Consider the following 21,409-nt stretch of genomic DNA (forward strand, 5'->3'; position numbering starts at 1 on the left):
AGCAATGTGGTTGTTGAAGGATTTGTAAACTGTCTTGAATCTGGTGTCTGCAGGAAATACTTCTGTACTGAAATTTACAACAAGCAAACTTGCATCTCTGGCTTAAAGTAAATCTGATCATGCAGTGCAATCCTTTGGACTGCAAAGAGGGTGCAGTGATGCTTCCCTGAGCAAAAATTTTCTTCAAACTCTTTAAATGGGACTTGTTGAATCTCACGCTCTATGCCTGTAACTCAATCTCTCTGTATTTCTAAGTATTTTTGACTGTAGGATGTTCCTCACTAATGCCTGTATCTGCAGTAGGCCTATAAATATACTGCAGGTGGGAAGGTAAGTATATGAAGAAGAGGGCTCTGGTGAGTGGCCTTTGCAGAAAAATTACTTTTTATCCTTTTTCATGAAGAATTATGTTTTAACGACAGAGTTTTTCATTGCAAGGCCTTTCCTGAACTATTCTGCCTGAAAAAAATAGGTGGAGAGCACTAGGTCAGAGACTAGCTGTGGGCTCCTACCAGTACTACTTCTTTTGCAGCAGAGGGCAGTCAGGTAATTCTTGAAAACAGGTTTAATGTGCCTCCTTTTTTACAGGGAGAAAAGGTAAGTGTCTTAACTCTCCTTAGTATTTGGTTTGCAGCCTATGGCTAGTCTGACTGTTTTCCCCTCTTCTTATCCCCCTTCCCTCCATTTGATGCCTGATCCAGTCTGTTTTGATTCTTACACTAACATGCATAAAACAAGAATCACATCAGCCCTTTCATGCCATTCTTATTCCATAAAGACCTTGCAATGGAAGACTCACAAAGTATGTTGATGGAACAGAGTGACTAAGGGTTTCCTCCCTCTTCTTTTTGCCTCCACTTTCTCTTGTCTCACAGGTCTGCCCAACTGCTTCCTCCTGCGGTGAGTAACGCCAGCAGCCTCTGCTCGCTTTGAGACATTTAGAGTCTGAATCGTTCTTTTAATTTAAGGTACCCCAGAGTTCATGGCCCCCGAGATGTATGAGGAGAAATATGATGAATCCGTTGATGTATATGCTTTTGGGATGTGTATGCTAGAGATGGCAACGTCTGAGTATCCTTATTCTGAGTGCCAAAATGCTGCGCAGATCTACCGTCGAGTGACCAGCGTAAGTTCCTCCCCGCTACTGATTCTAAAGCTATGGCAGCTAGCAAGGGAGTACAAATGGTTGATCAGAAACCTGTAAAATATGTGAATGGAAATAAAATTTTGTATGTGTTGATACTCCTTCAGTATATTAGAAGGAATAGCTTGGGATTTAATAACAATGACAACAAATACCCAGCGACAACAACAAGAAAACACATTAGAATAACATTATTTTCTAAGCCACTGAAGGGTTGGGGGTAGTATTTCAGTCCTGAAAATCAGTTGGCAGCTTTGTTCTCTAAAATAAAGCTGGTTCACAAATTCAGAGCACTTTACTGTAGCAGCCTGCCAAGACAAATCATAAATTGTTACTTACAATGATTTTAAGTTTACTGAATACCAGATGGCTCTTAGCTACTGTGTCAGGTGCACTTCTCATAATTATGCAGTGGAAATACTTAATCAATAGCAGGAAGATATTTCACTCTGAAAAGTGCTGGTAAATGCGGTAGTAGTGTTACTAATGAAACCACGTAATGGTGAAAAGGTGACCAAGAGCTGAATTTCTCCCATTTGACTAGACTAAGTAGAACCTACAGACCTTGAACATACAAAGCAGACTAATGTTAGAAATTCTGAGAGTGGTTGTAGCTGATTTACTACAGCTGGTCTCTAAAACAGTACCATGAGAAGTACAGCAGCATAGTAAAACTAACTGCATACATTCAGCCTTCTAATCTAAGCATTCAGAAAGAACATAGTGAGGTGGCCATTTGGAGAAGCAAGAACTTGCACTGTTTTTTTCAGAGTATCTGTGCACACATACAGAGGGAGAAAATGACTTTCACTAGTCTACAAATTGAGGAAAGAGTTACTCCTGTTAATCTTTTGGCGTGTATTTGAGAAGTTTAGGATTTAATAACAAATGACTTGCTGAGGTCTGGAAAAATGCTTATTCCTGATACCTCACAGTATAAAAGGCAGATATAATTGCTGACTGCAGACGGGGAGAAAGGGCCTTCATGGTAGAAGCAATAAATTCTGAAGGAAGGCTTGGTGAAATAAAACGTGATTTCTTGCTTGAAGGGGAATGTGGGAGAGGCACAGGAGGAGGAAGAGAAAAAATAGGTGTTTTTTTGAAGAGGTGTTAAGAGTAAGTTTTATTTATATATATATGTATATTTTTTGGTATGTTGGTGAATTAACTGTAATCTTCTAAATCAAGAGGAACAAGGGTAAAATCTAGTGGTTAACTATGCATGTTCTGATGTGTAAGCTATCTGGATCAGTGAAAGAAAACAAAGTAGCTTAGCAAAACAGTTTTAGTGGTATCTTCTAGTATGCTTAGGTTTGTATATTGACCAGAGCCAAAGAAACAATTTCAGTATGGATGGGTACTTTATATCAAACAGGTATCTGATGCAGCTGCCCTTCCATTCCTTAAAGTGTGCTAGGGACTGGGCTATGGTGAGAATAATCAGCTTTTGGGACAGTCCCAGGCTTGGAAGTCCCCAGGTCTGTCATTTCCCTGGTCTGTGAAGTACTTAGCAATTGGAAAGTCTTGTAGGGGTTTGTAGCAGACACATTATATAGAGACTTACTGGATTTCTACTTACCACTTCTTTCTTGCACCTATGACAAACCTGATACTTCTTTCTCCCCACTGTTTTTGGTTGACTGTTGAACTTCTAAGTGGACGAGAAACATTTAATGGTAATTTTTTGGTCTGTCCTAATACATTTTTTACTCTTCTCTGCTGTTGGTGGTTCACAGATTGAATTTCATTGATTTTATTTCCTGCTGTTTCATCTACTGCTTGATATCTCTAAAATGCATTTTTATATGAAAGAAAAGATTTACTTGATTTCAGAAGGAGTAAAGGACAAGAAAATAAAATGAAATGTACGTTTCTCTGCTTCTAGGCAGAGAATGAAAGGCTGTGTATTTTGGTATCTTTGGGTTTGTTGTTCTTTGCATTACAGTCACAAAGCAGTCTATTTAAAAACAAACAAAAAGAGCAAAACCCAAAACAAACACTTGAATTAGCATTCAAGGAATACTTTCAATGAAGAAACAATGATATTATCTAGAAATGAAGCATAAACCTGTCTTAAATGACAATGGAGAATTCAGTGGTCCTTCCATAACACAGGCAGCACAAGCATGTTATGAAAGTGAAATAAAATACTCTTTGTATTTTTTGCCAATGTGAAAAGAGCCGTACAGTTTTCTACCCTTGTCCTCTGCTCATTGTAGAAGAAAATAAGATTTTCTTACTCGCATTTTGAAGGATACTTCAGGAATTTTGCCAGTATCTGTAGTTGTGGTTGAGGGGTGAACCAGCAGAGAAATTCAGCGCTTAGAAGGACAGTGTGTGAACCATCAATAACAGAATGGATTGGGAAAACTTCCTGTAGGAATGCATTCAAAGGTACTTACCAGAACATTTCCTTTTAACTTAGGTTAGAAGGTGATTGTGGTTTGTGGTAGATGGTTAGCACGTCCAATTCAAACCTCTAGTTTGCTGCTTTTCTAGGAATGTTTAGGACTGTCGAGGTAAGAGCTGTAGTTCTGTTTGTGCCTTAAAGGGAAGGATTATTTTACCTAGATGCATACACAAAGACCAGAGGGAAAGATGGTGATGGTTTGTCATTGAAAGATCATGAAAAAAGATCATAAAAGATCATAAAAAGATCATAAACAGTGAAACTCCAAAGGCAGTAAGATCAAAACGTACAGCCACTGAGTGCAGGAGATAAGTATTTAAATTGTTTGATTTCCCTCCACCATTTTGCAGGAACTGTTGGCCTTGGTAAAAAGCACAGTTGCTGTGTTAGCTTAGACCCTAGCTATTGCTTAGGAGAGAAACCTGTAAAGGGTGTCTTAATGCCCATGGTGTCCTGTCAGCTCTGGACTTGGTACTACCAGCTTACGTTCTTCTCTCCTGTTTTGTCTGTACGTTGGTCTCTCTTCTAGAATGGCCTTCAGCTGCGTTGCTTTCTGACCTTATTCCTTTTGTGATTAGGATGGCTCTAGCTGATGCATGATACTGCAGCATTGGCTTGAGGCATTTGCCAAGATTGCTCAGAATATTTGGGTGTTCTACCTCTTCTGTTCAGGGTCTTCTCTTTTTTTTTTTTTTGTTTTTTTTTTGTTCTGGGAGCAGTTTTCTGATGAAGTAATGTAGTTAGGTAAGCAGAGATGTAGATATCAAATCTAAAGGCTGAAGTTTGTCTTTTTGGTGAGACTTATTGGCCCAGCTGATTATTGTTGCTTTGCATCATGTACAACAGCAGTGCTGCACAAGTCTGTCATTTTGCAGGATGTCTATCTTGTCTATGTGCTCATTGAGAAATTCCTATTTTTCCTTAATAAAGGAGTGCTGGGGTGAAGTTCCTGAATTTTCCCTGGCATGGAAAACAGTTGTTAAACTGGTTTTCTGGCTCGACTTTGTTTAGAAGAATTCTTCTTTTAGTAGAAGAATCTGAGTAAAAGCCCAGTTTAAAAAAAAAAAAACAAAACAAAACAAAAACACAAAAATAAAAAAAAAAAAGCAAACAAACAAAAAAACCACCACAACTGTCTGCAAGTTATAGGGGCCAAGGTGTTATGTTGCTTTACAGTTCTGGTAAAGCAGTCAGGGGGAGTTTAACACAAAGTATTTACCTCTGGTTGTATTTGCACGCTCTACCACATTCAGTCCAGACCTTATCACTAGCAGTTTCTTTAGAATAGAAAATACCTGCATGTATTCTCGCTCAGGTATAAGAGTCTAGCCTCCCTCTATTTTCATCAGAACATAATGTTACAATTCTGTCTCCACAAAAAGCATATATTCCTCTTTGAAGCTATCCTCTACCGTTCTTTGGAAATGGCTCTAAATAAATGAGTAGTTAGTACTTAAAGAAGTTACGATTTCTGGGATTTTTATCTTATTAAAAAAAATAATAATCTGTGGTTTAATCAGTAAGTCTCTTCAGCTGGGACTGAATGCACCCAGTGGGCACTTATTGCTGTCTACATGACCTCAGAAAAAACACACCTAAGCCTTTACTTGGAAAGTAAGCTACCTATTAATTAAAGCTACCCATTAAGGTAGTGTTGTCTGCTCCTGTGATTTTTTTGCCCCTGCCCAGTTGTGCAGTCACAGCTGTGTCAAACTGTATGATGCAGTACTAGGTTATGCAGTGCCCCCCACCTTTTTTTTTGCAAGTCTGAACCATATCAAGCAATACAGGCAGTTCAATACAAAATGTGATCATGGTACTTAATTGTCACGTAATTATTTATACAAAAAAAAAAAGTGAAATAAGATCTTGGTAAAATTTGGGAAGATTTTCATGTCTGACACTGTTCTCTCAACTGGTATTCTTTCTTTGACCTGTTTCATGCATATTTCAATTATTTTGTCACAAGAACATATTTGAAACGGGCTATATGTGTATTTAAATGAAAATGGATATTTATAGAACAGACATCTTAAGTATGATTTCTTAATTTAGTCTTTGGGAAGCAACGCAGTGAAGGCATAACTGCATAGGTTCAGCTGCTTTGTCTCAGCCTCTGGTGTGACATGTAACCCATGCAGTTGCTTGAAAAGCTAGTTTGTTTTTTTTTTGTTGTTTTTTTTAGGCTTACATTTGCTCTCTACTCACAGATGCAGTACAGACCTTGGTTACTTCTGTTCTCTGTTTCCTGTAAGCTTTCTTTTTGTAGCACAGAGATTATTTTTCCAAGTGCATAGAGGTACTGGTTGCTCCATCTCTAATACTTGTATATCTAAATCAAATTTTCTAGATGATTGACTAGTCCCAGGATGAGTAAAATGACAGTTAATGGGGTTTATTATGCAGATTCATCTCATTCTTGCATGACTGTCACTAACATAAATCCAAACACGTTAATTCCAAAAAAAGTTAAGACCATCCTTGGTTTTAAATGTACTGATCATCTAACGTGAGTGTGAGCAGAACATTTTTTTTGCCCCCTCCCGTTATATAAACTTACCTTTTAAATTTTCCTGATAGTCTTGTTCTCTATACTTAATTTTCTTCACGCTTACTTGGACAAAGTGAAGTTTTAGACTTGTCCTTGCCTTCATCAAAAGTCCAGTCTCTTCTCTAAACAAATATCTGCCTTCTGAGCCTTAGGATGAGGAGAAAAAAACATTTTGCATTTTGACTTAAGAAAACAAAGCAAAACACAAAATGTTCTGTACTGAAATGTTCCACAGAATGGGCACAGCTTTTTTTCATCTCTGTTGTACAGAGCTTAAAAAAGGCCTGAGGGAACAAGGTACATAATGAGTAACCAGACCAGGCAGTGTCTAACTGGTTTAAAAGCTGTAATTTCCCTAGCTTGTGGGAACTGAAGCTTACTGGTTAGAGTGAAGGTCATTCTCTTGGCTAGAAACCAGTCACTTATGAAGTGCTGCAGCTTGGGCAATTGAGATTAAATTAATTTATTCTTTAGTGACTTAAAAGTTAGACATCATAATTGCCTAACTTAATCAACTAAATTCTTTATTTTCCTTAGAGATGAAATGGGCAAGTCATCCTACCTCTGTCTTCTTTTTTGTTCCCTTAAGACATCCAAGGCAGCAAATATAACTGCTTAACCTTTAGACTGGTGATTAGTTTTACTTGTCTAATGAATATTGATGAATATCCTATTTTACTTTCTAGAAGTAATGTGAGATTTGTTAAGTGTACATAAAGCTCTGTTCCTTTACCTTGAATAACTTGGTTTCTTGGCCTCATTCATATACATAGAGACACCCTTCCTACCAAGTTTTCAATGGGGAATAAGCATTGATAAGGAATGTTGGAAAAGCAGGGAAAGGGTACCCTCTAATAAAGCAAGTAGTCTTTTGTTAAAGCACATACTGAAAATCCCTGAGCCTCCAACCAAGCACAGGAAACATAGTAAGAAAGAGAAAATTATTGTAATTGTGTTGACTGAAAGAAGAAAATTCAGGCACTTAAGTATCAAATGGGGAAAAAAAAAAGCACACCAGGTGTAATTCCTCAGTATCACACTAAATGAATTAAATAATGAATTAAATGTGGCTGGATGGCCACAGCCAGAGAGAGACCTGCAGTCAGTGTCTCTGTGTCCAGTTGGAGGCCAGTGACTAGTGGTGCCCTTCAGGTGTCCATCTTGGGACCAGTACTGTTCAGTATCTTTATCAACAACATAGACAGTGGGATCGAGTACACCCTCAGCAAGTCTGCAGAGGACACCAGGCTGAGTGGTGCAGTTGATACAACAGAAGGAAGGAATGCCATCCAAAAGGACTTGGACAAGCTAGAAAAATGGGCCCATGTGAGCTTAATGAGGTTCACAAGGCCAAGTGCAAGGTGCTGCACCTGGGTCAGGACAACCTGTACAAGAGGACAGGTTGGGAGAGGAACTCACTGAGAGCAGCCCTGCAGAGTAGGACTTGGGGGTTCTGGTGGATCAAAAGCTCAACATGAGCCAGCAGTGCGTGCTTGCAGCCCAGGAGGCCAGCTGCATCCTGGGCTGTATCAACAGAGATGCATCAACATCTGTGATACGATACTATGATTAAAGAATATGTAAGCTTCTGCTGCTTGTATTCTGTAGCCGTTCAGCTCTGTTGCAAGCATTTTAAACAGCATTTCTTTAAGAATGTGGAATCTTCCTGAGTGAAAGTACAGTCACTGACTCATCAGTTCAGAAATACATAACCTTAAAAATGGAAGGGGGACAAAATAGGAGTACTAGGTCTCAAAGCATTAATATCTTAAGAAGTTTTGTCTTAGTTAAGTCCCTCTTTTTAGAGAAATAACAATGATCTAAGTAAGAAACAACAGGAAGCAGCTAGAACACTGCAATTAACATGCTACACAGTTTACAAAGCTAGGTTATATATCTGAAGTTTGAAGGAAAAAGACTCATTCAACTGAATTCCTTTCTAAAAGTAGATCACTTTTATGAGTTCGTCTTAAGAGGCATTTGTACTATTCAGCATCAAAAGCTTCTAGATTACAGCTAAAACTGTTATGTCAATATTGGTATTTAAAAAAAAAATTTAGTCGAAGTGAAAGGGGATTTTTCTTACTTTGATCATTGTTGAGCTTGGGATCTGTCTTAAATTATGTATGATTTTAAAATGATCAGGAACTGAAATGGGGGAGGATATGAGCTGAGGTGCAGAAAATCAAGATCTAATACATTTTTTCGATGTGAAATTCAAAAATTTGGTTATATTGCAGACTTCTTAAACGTGTTTTTATAAGCCTACATTAGCCCATGGTATATTGAGTAAACAATGTATATATATATAAAAAAAACAAAACACAACAACAAACCAACCACAAAACCAACCCACTTCAATATCTCTAAAGGATCTGGCCTTGTTAAATTGTGATGCTAATATCTAATATTATCCTGTACAGACATTTATATAGCTCTTACATTAACTGTGGTTAATTTACTTTAGCAAAAGATGGGAAGGTGACTCTCTTCTTAAGAACAGAGAAGTGGTCAGTGTTTGAAAATGCCTGGCTTTGCAGTGTTAGGAGAACCATTAATGAATCACCGAAGTCGCACACTAAGGATTTCCATGGGGAGACTGATAGCTTGATGGTTTTTTGTCAGCACTAGTCAAAAGTACTGACATTAACAACGGATGGGCTGCTATTTCTTGTCCTAACAACTGTGCTGCTATAGTTGCACTTGGGTAGAAATGTGTTGACTTCAGGAAAGTTTTAGTCTTGCAGAAGCTCACAGTGGCAATGAGTTTAAAAAAAAAAAAAGTTATTTTGAGATGTTATGTGATTCATAGGCCAGAACTCCACTAAAATTGTATGGAAACCCTATATAGGTCTCTACAAATTACTCTGAGCTGTTCCCAAAACAGGCAATAACATGTGAGCATATATGCCTATTTGAATGCTTTGTTTTGTTCCCATATTAGAACAGTGAAAGCTACCAAAACTGAATGAAAATTTGCAGGTAGTTTATTCTCAAAAGCAGAGAATCATAGAATTGTCTAGGTTGGAAAAGACCTTAAAGATCATCAAGTCCAGCTATCAACCTGACCTACTGTCCCATCACTAAAACACGCCCCTAAGTGCCACATTCACATCTCAAATACCTCCAGTGATGGTGATGCCTCCACTTCTCTGGGCAGCCTATTCCAATGCCTGACCACCCTCTCTGTGAAGAAATTCTTCCTATGTCCAATTTAAATCTTCCCTGGTGCAACTTGAGACCATTTCCTTGCATCCTATCACTTCTCACCTGTGAAGAGAGACAAGACACCCTCCTTGTTACAGCCTCCTTTCAGGTAGTTGTAAAGAGCAATGAGGTCTCCCCTCAAGTCTCCTCTTCTCCAGACTGAACAGCCCCAATTCTGGGGGGCTCAGCCATTTCTCTGTTCCCTTCACCAGCTTCAGTGCTCTTCTCTGTACGTGCTCGAGCAACTCACTATCCTTCTTGTAGTGAGGGGCCAAGACTGAACATAGTATTCAAGGTGGAGCCTCACCAGTGCTGTGTACAAGGGGATGATCTCTTCCCTAGTCTTCCTGCCTACACTGTTTTTGATGAGAGAAACACCAAGCTTGAAAGTGTGTATGAGAAACTCCATTGCTTATTGTGCGTAATGTTTTTATGCTAAAGGGAAAAAAGACTCTTGCTTTTCTCTATAGTGAAGGTGTTTTGCGGCTTCCTAACACTGAGCTTGTGACTTTTGAAGGTAAATACCTTTCAGATGATTCTACCTTACCACCTATTACCATCATAATTCTCCGAGTAGCAGGGATACTTTTTAGGACCCTCCTCTGAAACTGAATCTTTTGGTACACAAATAGAAGTCCCTCGCTCCTATTCTAATAAGTCAGAAAATAAAAGGGATAGTGAGATAGTGACTTTTGGTCTGAATTGTGCACTATTTTTGGAGTTTGCAACATTATCCTAGGCCTTTTAGTAGTTATCTTCTAAGCGGTAGTTCTGGCAGTGAATATGTTTTTATGCCCCATGGAAAAGATTCAATGTTGGATTGTTCTTTTTAATTCAATTCCAAGTCCACTGGACCTTATCTGTGGCTTTAGAATTATTATTGCTGTACTTAAATTCTAAAATGAGTGCTACATGATGTTTTTCTGTCAGAATGATAGCTAATTAAGGCAGAGAATGCAACTAATATAATGTGATTTTTCAAAAATATATTTTCCATACTGAAAATAGAAGAAAGACATTTTTGTTTTTGATATTGTGTCACTGTGGCATTTCTATATTTATAGCACTGAGATGTGTGTCTAGGCATGTCCCCATTTTTTTTGAAAGCCGTTTCCAAGCTAAAATCCCAGCAAAACGATGGCTCATTTAGCTAGCTCAAGATGTGCACCACTGCATGTTCTTGTTCAGATAACAAAGGCAGTACTCCTGCTTCTGAGTGTCAAGTTTAACAACTGTGTGATAAATTAAGCTGATCTTACCTTTATAGTCCTGTGGAAGAATAAAAACTGCCAAGTTAGTTCCCAGTCTGCTTGTGCAGTCACTGTCGTTTTGGAAGAACTTCTATCCTTATCACGTGTGTTTCTAAACAAGGCCCTTTCCACCATTACATGCAGCTATATCATAATGGTTTGACAGCTATACATGAAGAAATTGTGTTCTGCCTTTTGATTACTAAATTTCCTATTCTAGAGATTGTGTGATTTCTTCTATTCATTGGAGAGGGTTGCTGAAGTTACGAGAGGTGCTGTGATTAGTTCATCTACTTCTTACCTAAAACTATCCATTCAACTAGTCAGTCATAAGGGATTCAGATTCTTAAGACTTTTGAAATAGGTTGATGTTCTTACCTGGAAGTTCTGTTGTGAGAACTTGCATGTCTAAAAAACCTAACACCCCTTGTGTGCTGGTCTAGGTAATTAGTCAACGTGGTAATTGTAAGGCATGATGTATATCTAGCATAGTATAAATGACAATTCAATATTACCACAAATACAGTGTTTTTTACATTGTTACAGCCTTTTACTTGGGAGTGCTGGAAAAGAAAACAACCAATGATTTCTCTAAAGAGTTAAGACTAGTGCTAGTTCAGTTTCTTAAATTAGATTTGGTGATGGGATGGATTTTAAGTACGTGGCGTTGTAAGGCTTTTAACACTACATTCTCTGGCTTTGAATAAAACATACAGTATTGAGGTGCTGGCAAAGCAGTTGGATGAGCAGGCAGTGTAATTGTCCTGCAGCTTGTGGGCTTGGAGGTCAGTTGTAGAATATGGATGTGGAGATGACAGCAAGACGTGATAGCTAGTCAGACAAGGAACATGTATTTATTCTTTTTACCAAAGATTCTCGTACAAATAACTAGATACTTCTCTTAAGCAACTTCACAACTCAAAGAATAAACAGTTAGTATGGGTAGAATGGTTATATTGCAAATGTATCTTGGCATATAACAACTTCAATCATGTATGTATGGGATGTTTTTACTGTCAAGTATATGACTATATATGACTAGCTTTTTGTTTTTATTAACATCTCAAATTGTTTGAGAGTACATGGTACATTGAAGACAAAATAGTTTCCAAACTGATCAGTCAGGTTGTGGCAAGCAGGCCTGTATAAATACCGCATTGCCTCTACTATCTTCATAACTGAGTGTGAAATCTGGACATACACGGTTATCTGTTGCAAGTTTGAAGACTGCTGATTTTGAGAAATTTAAGAATCATGGGACTTAGATTACTTGCATGCCAGTATGATGAGGGGAGAGGGGTGTGAATGTCGTATCTCCAGCTTCTGCAGTCTGAAGACACTGGTTGAGCTATTTCAGTGGTGTAGAGCTTTCTTAAATAGTTGAGGGAAATTCTGGTCTGGCTGGTGGTAGATTAGGCAAGTTCAAAAGGTATCAGGTTCAAAATGTGCAGTCATTGCTTTTCTTCAGAACAGGGCAAAACTGTCCCAAGACAATGGTCTAAGTAGAGGCTTGTGAGCTGACTAGCTCATTGAAAGCCTTCGTCTGCTTCTATTGCTTGTACTGCAGTACTACTGTTTACTCTGTTAGGATATTGATCTTGTGCAGAGCTTATTCTGCAGGATTTACTGATTTCATTCCTGACAGAATTATCAATTGTCCAGAATTAATTACTATGGAAATACTGAAATCAGAGAAGCTCAATTTTCACTTCTGTTAAATGTGCTGCATCATTTTAATTTTTTCTGAACTCTACTGTATCTTGTTCTTTTTAACAAGAACAATAAAATGCAGCTTCTGTAGGCAACCTGTATCTCTTCTGAACCGAGTAAATGCTGAGTGAGGTCTTTTCATAATAGATAGGCAGATATTCAGTTGAACTGGGATAAGAATTATGATATAGATGTACTCTGTGTGAGTTAAGGAAAGAAATCTGAAAGATTGTTTCTAGATGATAGAACAGTATTGGGATGAGGGATTAGATGTGGAAAAGGGGGTGAAATAGTTAAACTTGTAGGTTTTGAGGGCTGGGTGAGTAACTAATAGCCAGTGGTGACCTTTAGAAGATCATAGGGTAAAGCAATTTAGATGCCATATATACTGTTGCCTGAGGGCTTCTGTGAGACTATGGGAAGGAGGTAGGATCCCTGGCTTGTTTTCCACTGGAATCATATGCTCTGTCAAGTTTCCTTGAATTAATGGGTTGTGGCAGCCTGGATCTGGCTCAAACTAGCATGGTAACAACTTAGCTAAAAAGAAAATATAGAGACTTTTAATTACTTTGTTTTTGAGATTTGACTTTGCTGCTGATTCTATTAGCCTCTGGACTGCAGAGTTTGAACATTTTGTTTGAGAAGATTAATCAGTTACGGTAGAATTCCTCTCAAGCTCTGCAGTTAAAGTACTTTTGCAAAGAGCCAAGCAAACATCATGGTTAGACTGGGACAGGTACACTGTGTTCATATTAAAAGCTGAAACACTTCAAATATTCTTCACATCTCATGTGGTGCGCCCCAGAAAAGTGCAGCCTTAATGTGTTGAATGTTAGGTGCTGATCCTGGGAAGTAGATTGGCTTTGACTGTACAAAACCCGCTGTCATTGGGTTTGAGTGCCACTGTAACAATGACAAACAAATTATAAACACTGGCAAGTGAAATTCTGATGTGCTTTATTGAAGATAACAGTAAGCACTGTTAAAACTGAGGTGATAATCAATAGTTAGTTGATGTGAGTGTGTAAGTGTCTAGCTAAGCAGTTGGAAGGCCACTCAACATAGCAGTATGTTTTAGGACCTCTTTTCCCTTGATATCTCTAACGTTTCACTGCAGCTGGTGGAGGGGATTTCTAAAATGCCCAGCGAAGGATGAAAAGGTGTTGCTTTGCAACATTAGTGTTGTGTGGTATAACAATATTTGTATAACTTTGGTATACTTGGGGAACTAAGTCTGCTGTTTTGTGGGTTGAGAAGTGCTCTTGATAAACTGTTATTACGTTCAATTTTAAATTATCCTCACTAGCTATCAAAATGTGTTTGTTCACTTTGCACTTTAAAGCTGTGTATGTGAGCTTTCTTACCATTGCTGCTATTGTCCTTCCAAAAAAAGCCTGGAAGCTGTGAACAACTCGTTTTATTAGAAAGCAAGCTCTGCAATAGCTGTTTGAAACTAGATACCAGGGGAAGAAAAAAACAACAGACTTCATGTTGGGTTTGGAACAGAGCAAGAGGCGTTGGGAAATATAACTCCAGATTATATTCGTGCACGTGATATAAAAGAAGCAACAACACAGCCTTCTAAATTTGTCCAGCAGTTTGAGAATCTCCTTAAATACCTATTCCCTTACGTTAAGCACCTAGTAAAAGAAAAGCAGATGATGGTAGCAATGGTAGCAAATGTAATTGTTAGGGAAGAGGGAGACGGGCTATACTGTGTTATCCTAGTGCAAGTTTGTGTTCTTCTGGGATTAAATTGAAGTTATCAGCTGTGAGTATACTTATGTAGCTCTGTGGAAAGAAGAGGAGAAACAGCAGTTGCCTTCTCTCCTAGCACAAAATTAGTGCCAGCAACCTTGGGTCAGAGCAACATACTGACTGATCCGTTCCCTTCAGTTCAAAAGTGTACGTCTGCCAAAGCCAGCGTGGAGCTGGGTGATGTTCCTCCTGCAGCCTTAAACTATGGCAGAAAACTTGGGTGGAGAATAGGAGAGCAGCCAGCCGGGGAGGCGGGGACATGCAGGAAGTAAAGGCTCCCTGTGCTGCCTCCTCTTCCTCCTCCTTGCAGCTAGCTGGGCAGGCAGGAAAGGACAAGCTTACCTCTTGCTTATATTCATTCTTTCTATTCAGAATTTGAGTGGCAAAAGCAGATATTGAGCTTGAATCTCTGCAGCCTCATGTACTGGACTTGGAAAAGTACAAGGGGTATCAAACAGAAAACAATGCTTCCTTCTAACTTTGATGTCTGCTTTCCCTCCGCTGTGCGTTAAGTCCACAGCCAAACGGATTCCCATCGGAAATTAACACCCAGCTAACTCTTTGGTGTGTGCATCTCTTTTCCTGATGGATTTTACAAAAAGAGAGATCTGTCCCGTATTTGTAATTGTTAATTCCCACTGTTGTTGCTGTTCTCACAAGGATTGCACTAAAGAGGTAGGTGAGAGTGTCAACTCCAGAGTAATTGTGTGTAGCTGCAGTAAAGGATTTGGGGGGTGGTGAATCAGAATTCTCAACAAATCTGAACTGCTTTGCATGGAATGGTTCCTCAGCTTTTAAACTCGATGATACTTTTTCTGCAGCTTCCTAATGTACATTAAAATCCTGAACAGCAAAGCTAGAACACTTGTTGCTCCTGCTATTTCCAAGCTGTGTTGCTATTTTTCGTTTTTTTTTTTTTTTTTAATTAGGATTGCTGAGGTCACATGATGCTTTTTCTTTTTTTCTTTTTGTATAGTAAGTTATACAGCACTGATTGTATTTTCTCTTATGATATTTTCAGTATCTTTTGAATTACAATGAGATGTTAAACCACTGATTCAGTTATTTGGTGAGCACTGATGCAAAATACCATGTTTTTGGGCAAAAATTGTGAAGAGGAGTTCTTGTGTTTTAAATATTTCGAAAATATGGAATTTTTAATAGTTACAGATCTTGCTTTTAGTGGATCATATAACTGTACAAATGTGGATGTTACAATTTTGGAATTCAATTTTTTTTACCTGATTAAAATCTGATGAAATCACAAAATTTATCATATCTAAGTTAAGTGAAACGTGAAATTTCCTGTGCTTAAAATGAAGACTAAGATAAGTGTTAGTAAATACCCAGGTTTGCATCAGTTGCACCTTGTGCTACTTTACGCATGTGCCCATATTATAAAGTTTTGGATGGCTTTTCAAAATGTAAAAATTAGTGAGTTTACTTGAAGTTTGCACTGCTTTCAAGGGAAGCGATTCTGCCCTTGTTAGCTATAGCCCTAGTGCTCCTTTTGTAAGCCTCAGAGTTTGTGCCACAATGTAGTGAACCTGGCTGAGTTTGCTTCAAGTCTGATAAATGCCGTGATCTGGTTCGTTATGCAGCTGTATAAAGGTTTGTGCCAGCAAGAGGGGGGGAAATGACATGGGTGTGGAAAAGGGCAATGGAGAACAGGAGACTGCTGCCTTCAGCCCCAGTGCCAGTTTATGCTGTTGTAGATAATAGCTTGGGAAAATGTTTATGATTTCATGTGTGCCTGTTATACCTACCTACACTTTTATTTTCCTTTGCAAGAGCTCTTCCTTTCATTTCCTTAGCAAATTATTAAGACAAAAAAAAGCTAGTAGGATTTGGGTATTTAGCTCTGATTAATGGGACAAATAGATTAAAAAAAATTAGATTGTGTGGTTTTTCTAAGCAGTTTGGAGACTGGGGAATGAAGAGAAGCATGTAAGAAAGTGACAGTCTTGCAGTAAGTGTGAAATGTTGAAACCAGGAACACTGAGTTGCTTAGTATGTACTTCAGCGCCTTTGTGTTTGGAATCTAATGAAAGTATGCTTGGCTGCCCAGCTCCTGAGCTTTTAAGGGCACATCAAGGTTATTTGAATTGCAGGGCTCCCCTTTGGTTTCTCTGTGATGGTGTGATGAAGCTGTAAAAGCATCTGTGGGTTGATGTATTGATTATCATTAATACTATCTTCTGTCTTGCGTTGTGAAGTAGTCTGGCATTTGCAACACTTGGAGGGGAATTTTTTTTTAAGGCTGATGCTACTTAAATAGCCTAAACTTTAGCATAAGGGATGCTTGGCCAGCACTGGAGTTCAGCAATTTTGTGGAAGAAGCTAAGAAAGGTGCTTGAATACCTAATCCTGTATTGGTTTTAGGCCCTAGTCTGAAGGTCTCCCAGATTTTCTGAGTAACAGTTAGGAATGTGGAAGGTGTGGTGGAAGAGTCTTGGAGGGGTTTTCTTCTTAACTGAACTACTGTTTTGGAACTCACAAAAAGGAATAATCCAAAATGGCTTTTATGGAAGGTCCCAAACACTTTGCACAAGTATTTAACTTCTTTCAGAATAGAGATACACATAGTATCAGACTGAATCACAGATTTTATTTTATTTTTTTCCCCCTGGCATTGTGCAAGACCAGAGCTTGTAGTCAAATGGGCTACAAGAAGGCTCACATTCTGGTTTCTTTAAGTTAATAATGTTGTTGTACCAGTTGTCTTGTATTCATCTTAGTTTTCAGTTTTTCTGACATGAGATCATGTCACAGATCTGACACCTTCCTTTTACTGCCACAGTATAAATGAACATACATGTGGGCTGCTGGTATGGCTGGAACTTGGGCTATTTAGAAGTATTGAATGTGGTAAATTTTAGGTGACTTCTCTGGCAAATTTAGATATAAATCTATTCAACAAGCACACAAATAACTATTGCACAGACTATGCCTGCCTATATGTGCATGTTGGTGAGCATTTTATTCTATGTAGAAAGATCTGTCTTGTACACATATGAACGTGAGCAGCTGGGACCATTTAAAACTTGGCCATGGTTAAAGGTGGATGTCTCTGTGACTCATCATTGCTGTATGAGCAGAGACAAATGCAATGGGTACTTGATGCAAGTAGTAAATGCAAAACCAAGTTTTATGAATCTCTTAGAGTGCATTGCTCTGTGACATGTAGCTGGAGACTTACGATGTGACCTGGTTACAGTATTAAAATTTGCTCGGGCAATCTTTGCTCTGGTGTCTTACCAGCTGAGGCACTGATCTTCAAAAGCTTGATGTTCACTGAAGCTTTTAAGAATTAATTTAATGTTCACTGACAGGCTGTGTTTCAGGGCTTACTCTTGTCACAATATACTCTTCAGTTCTGTGAATCTCGATTGCTAAAATTTCGTAGGAGCAAATCTTAGAGCAAAGAAATAGAAAATCTAGAATGCTGTTCTAACAGGAAGTTTTTAAGTGAAAGATCCGCGTCTTTCTGTAGTTCTTGTCCTTTCTTTTAAATTCCAGATGTGATCACAACACCTTTGTACAACATCATGACAAATGCTACTGTTCACTGAAGGACTGGGTGCTTGTGCACCTCCAGTCTTGCATTTGCATCTGTTAAAGTCCACTATGCCCTCTCCTGGAAGAGTGTGGTAGAGAGTATCTTAGGCAGTGAGCACATTGAATTCAGTGTAACGCAGTGCTTGGCCAAGAAAAATGGTATCTGAACGTAGATGAAAATTACTAAGAAAAACAGTATCTGAATGTAGATTAAAATTACTATCATATTAAGTCCACGTTCCCTTAAATGATGGTCTGCAGTTGCAAAGGCTGTGGTTCAGAGACTTGACCCTTTCCATTTCAAGGCTTCCTTGCTACTGACAATAGAAAAATGGTGAGAGAGGTATCTAATGGTATGCTGAAATGGTATATCTGTACTTTACACTCTGTGGTTTTTCGCTTGTTTAGTTGCAATTCGCCAGTGACACAGGGTCAGATGTGTCCTGTGTAGGTGGTAGGTAGTAACTGAAGGCTCGTAACATGTAGTATTGTGTGCCAAATTATACTGATCTCAGGATTGTTTGGTTTGAAAGTTTGGGCACTTCAGATAACAGCATTTAAACAAGATGGCTCCATCCTCTCTTGTGTCCTAAAATACAGAATTTGAAGCTAAAGGCTGAATCAAGTAAAATTGAGTGCCAAATTTTGCTATGTTGGACAACTGACTTCCTGAAATAGAGCTTTTGGACATGATTAAATGACGGAGTTTGGCTTTCTGTGCCTGCAGTGCTTGCAGAATACCCAACTGAGCATATCTTATGGTTTATTTACTTGACGGAAATGAGTAGTTGACTGAAGTTAAATTTTGTTTCCCTCTGTCCCCCCCCCCAATGGCTTTAACATGTATTGGAGAAAGAATTGTCATGTGTTGTTGAAGAGCAATTGGAAAGGTGCATATTGTTAACTTTCCTGAACTCAGCAGTAATCATCCAAGAGTACGGTTGGAGATTAGTAGATCTGGGAAGAGCTAAGATACAAGAAAGTCTTTTTTTTATTTTTTAAGCACTGACCAAGTTATTTAGTGATTCAGTCAGATCATTCTGGGCTAATGTTTTTCCCCTAAAATCACTCTGCCAAAATTAGTTCATATAATGGCATGTTGGAAACATTCTGGGAAGCAGCAGAATCCTTTGAAGACTGTTAAGTTAATCATGTGGGTTCGTGCATTAGCATTATGTAGGAAACATTTCCATTCCCAGTCTAGTATGTTTATTCTCCTCTAACCATCATGCCTTCTGTAGAAACTAAATGGTATGCTTAACATAACTTGGCACCTAACTGCCAATACCTAGTGTAATGGAGGTCTAATTAAGAAATGGGGAAAAAAATCCATGTTTGAAAAACTCACTAGCAAACAGATGAACAGTAAGATTGGGGGCAGATTTCTTGGTAATTTCCACTAGTGGGCAATTTGGGCCAGTTACCTATTGAATAAAAATAGTTGGTTTGTATGTGAACTTTTGCACAATTGAAAGTTAAATCAAGTGGGCCTTTCAGTTCTTCTGTTGTTACTTGTATGTTCCAGGGTGTCAAGCCAGCCAGCTTTGATAAAGTAGCAATCCCTGAAGTGAAGGAGATTATTGAGGGATGCATTCGGCAAAACAAAGGCGAAAGGTAAGTTTTCTTTCTAGATAGAGGTATTACTGTTGACTCTGTAACTGTGATAATACCAGATACAGTTAGTTGTTGGGGTCTGATGAAAGTTAGGAAGCTATTATTACTTCTGCAGGATCTATTCTCTCGCAGGTTCTTATTTAACACTTGCTTTACAGCCTTAGTGCCAGGAAAAGTGCAAAAGCTATAGTAACCATCCAAGTCATTTTACTCAAATTCTACTGATCCTTTAAAGCTTTGACCTCATCAGTAAAATTGTGTATGACAGTCTTCCCACATTACCAGGTAATAATGGTTTTATTTGGTTGGTTCCTTATTCCATAGTCCTGTTTTTTGTTGTCCCTTTGATTCTTTATGGCTGATTATTTTGAGGGCTCCTTATTTTATAAGTTCTTGCTGCTCATTTTCATTCAAATTTTCTGCAAGATGACATCTACGTGAAGTGATTAGCTTATACCATTACAGAAGACCTGTAGCTTCTCTAATGGCTTATTTGTGGATTTTGTTTCACTTTCTGCATTTACATAGTTGTTGCTTACTGGGTGTTGAGTTTAAGAATGCTTCAGCCTTCTGTCTATCTATAGCTTCCCACTATCCTGTTTGGAGCCTGTTTTGTCAGTTTATGGATGTGGATTCATTTCTTTCTATTTGTTCTTGAAGCTTTACATCTGATGGTGTTGCTGTGTATTTTTAATTTCTATTCATAAAACAACAGCTTAAAAGCTGTTTAAAATAATTGTCTTTTTTCCCATTCTGAGTTAATTTTGTGGCTGCATGTCACTTCTTCCTTGCCATTTAGCTTAAACAATTAGCTTTTTGACTACTGCTATTATGCTATGTATATAAGAACATAATTGACCCGTGGTACCTTCTGGACAAAGGTATTTGTGCCAAATGATACAAGTCGAAGTGATTCAAGATAGTACAGAATATGAAAGAAATCATGTGGTGCTTAGCTAATGCTCATTGAATTAGCTAGGTGAGACTTCTGACAATATCATGAAATAGACTGAAATATATATTTCATTATTACTGATCTGATTTGGGGACTATGGGTTGTGTTAGATCTTAACCTTCAGTAAAACCAAACTGTTTCTTCTTTAGTTAATACATAGCCTATTCAGTTCTGTTGATGTAAAATCTGTGGGCGTTTCTGCTGACCAATGTATAACTTTACTGCATCTGTACTTTATTTCTCCATCATGATTTTATATAGAAATCTGGATGATAAGCTGTCAAATTAATGGGAGGATTAATGGGAGGAAGCATGAAATGTAGACAAATTTAGCAGATCACCAGGCAAGGACATTCCTTAATAATTTATGAAAACCTAATAACTGTGTGCTTTCTACATTCTTTCCCAATACGCTAGATATGCTATTAAGGACCTTTTGAATCATGCTTTCTTCCAAGAAGAGACTGGAGTACGGGTAGAACTAGCAGAGGAAGATGATGGAGAAAAAATTGCCATTAAACTCTGGCTGCGAATTGAAGACATCAAAAAACTTAAGGGCAAATATAAAGATAATGAGGCAATAGAGTTTTCCTTTGACTTGGAGAGAGATGTCCCAGAGGATGTAGCACAGGAAATGGTAAGTGGTGGTGGTCTTACAAAACATTGAAGGTATTGACATTCTCTGACAGTGAAATATTGCCCATCAGCCTCTGCATTTACTGTTAATGTCTAGAAATAAAACTACTTCAGAAGTTTGTGACTGAGAAGTTAGTGCAAGAGAGTGATAGCTTATGTTGTAGTACCGCAACAGTGGCTGTCTATGACAGTCTGAATTCTGTGAATATATCCTCCTTCAGGTGGAATCTGGCTATGTCTGTGAAGGGGATCACAAGACAATGGCGAAAGCTATCAAGGACAGGGTATCTTTGATTAAGCGAAAGCGAGAACAGCGTCAGTTGGTGCGAGAAGAACAGGAGAAGAAGCTTCAGGAAGAAGGTAGTCAGAAGCAGCAGCTGGAGCAACAGCAACCCTCAAGTGCTTCCCATGCAGGGTCAAAGCATCCTGTATCTGTCAGTGGTACTACTCCTGTCCCCACTACTTCAGCATCAGTTTCTACACAAGTGGAGCCTGAAGAACCAGAAGCTGATCAACACCAACAACTTCAGTTCCAGCAACCCAGTATATCCATTCTTTGTAAGTGTGTCAGTTGATTTATTTAGGAACTCTTGCATTTACACTATTTCCCCCACCC

General features: G+C 38.5%; 1 protein-coding gene and 1 long non-coding RNA gene across 13 annotated transcripts in view; one reads left to right on the forward strand and one right to left on the reverse strand.

The window, feature by feature from the left end:
- Positions 1-21,409, forward strand: part of WNK1 (WNK lysine deficient protein kinase 1) — a 104,424-nt gene that overhangs the window by 39,775 nt on the left and 43,240 nt on the right. For 9 of the 11 annotated variants that reach the window (XM_048059563.2, XM_066990203.1, XM_066990206.1 and 6 more), the window contains exons 4-7: positions 969-1,126; positions 19,114-19,202; positions 20,575-20,794; positions 21,015-21,351. In XM_048059563.2, coding sequence (XP_047915520.2) covers positions 969-1,126; positions 19,114-19,202; positions 20,575-20,794; positions 21,015-21,351 — 804 coding nt within the window. Of the gene's footprint in view, positions 1-875; positions 901-968; positions 1,127-14,412; positions 14,706-19,113; positions 19,203-20,574; positions 20,795-21,014; positions 21,352-21,409 lie in introns of those variants that run through there. The other 2 variants (XM_066990212.1, XM_066990213.1) reach the window with 2 other exon arrangements.
- LOC136789676 (uncharacterized) lies at positions 749-6,248 on the reverse strand. 2 transcript variants are annotated; one of them, XR_010828574.1, is made up of 4 exons: positions 6,115-6,248; positions 3,547-3,711; positions 2,724-2,795; positions 749-1,198 (listed from the first exon to the last, which is right to left on the reverse strand). It is a non-coding gene; the product is annotated as an uncharacterized lncRNA (long non-coding RNA). The 2 variants fall into 2 exon arrangements; XR_010828573.1 differs by having other exon boundaries at positions 1,146-1,452.

The sequence above is a fragment of the Anser cygnoides genome, chromosome 1 (assembly GCF_040182565.1).
Source record: "Anser cygnoides isolate HZ-2024a breed goose chromosome 1, Taihu_goose_T2T_genome, whole genome shotgun sequence".
Lineage (NCBI taxonomy): Eukaryota > Metazoa > Chordata > Aves > Anseriformes > Anatidae > Anser > Anser cygnoides.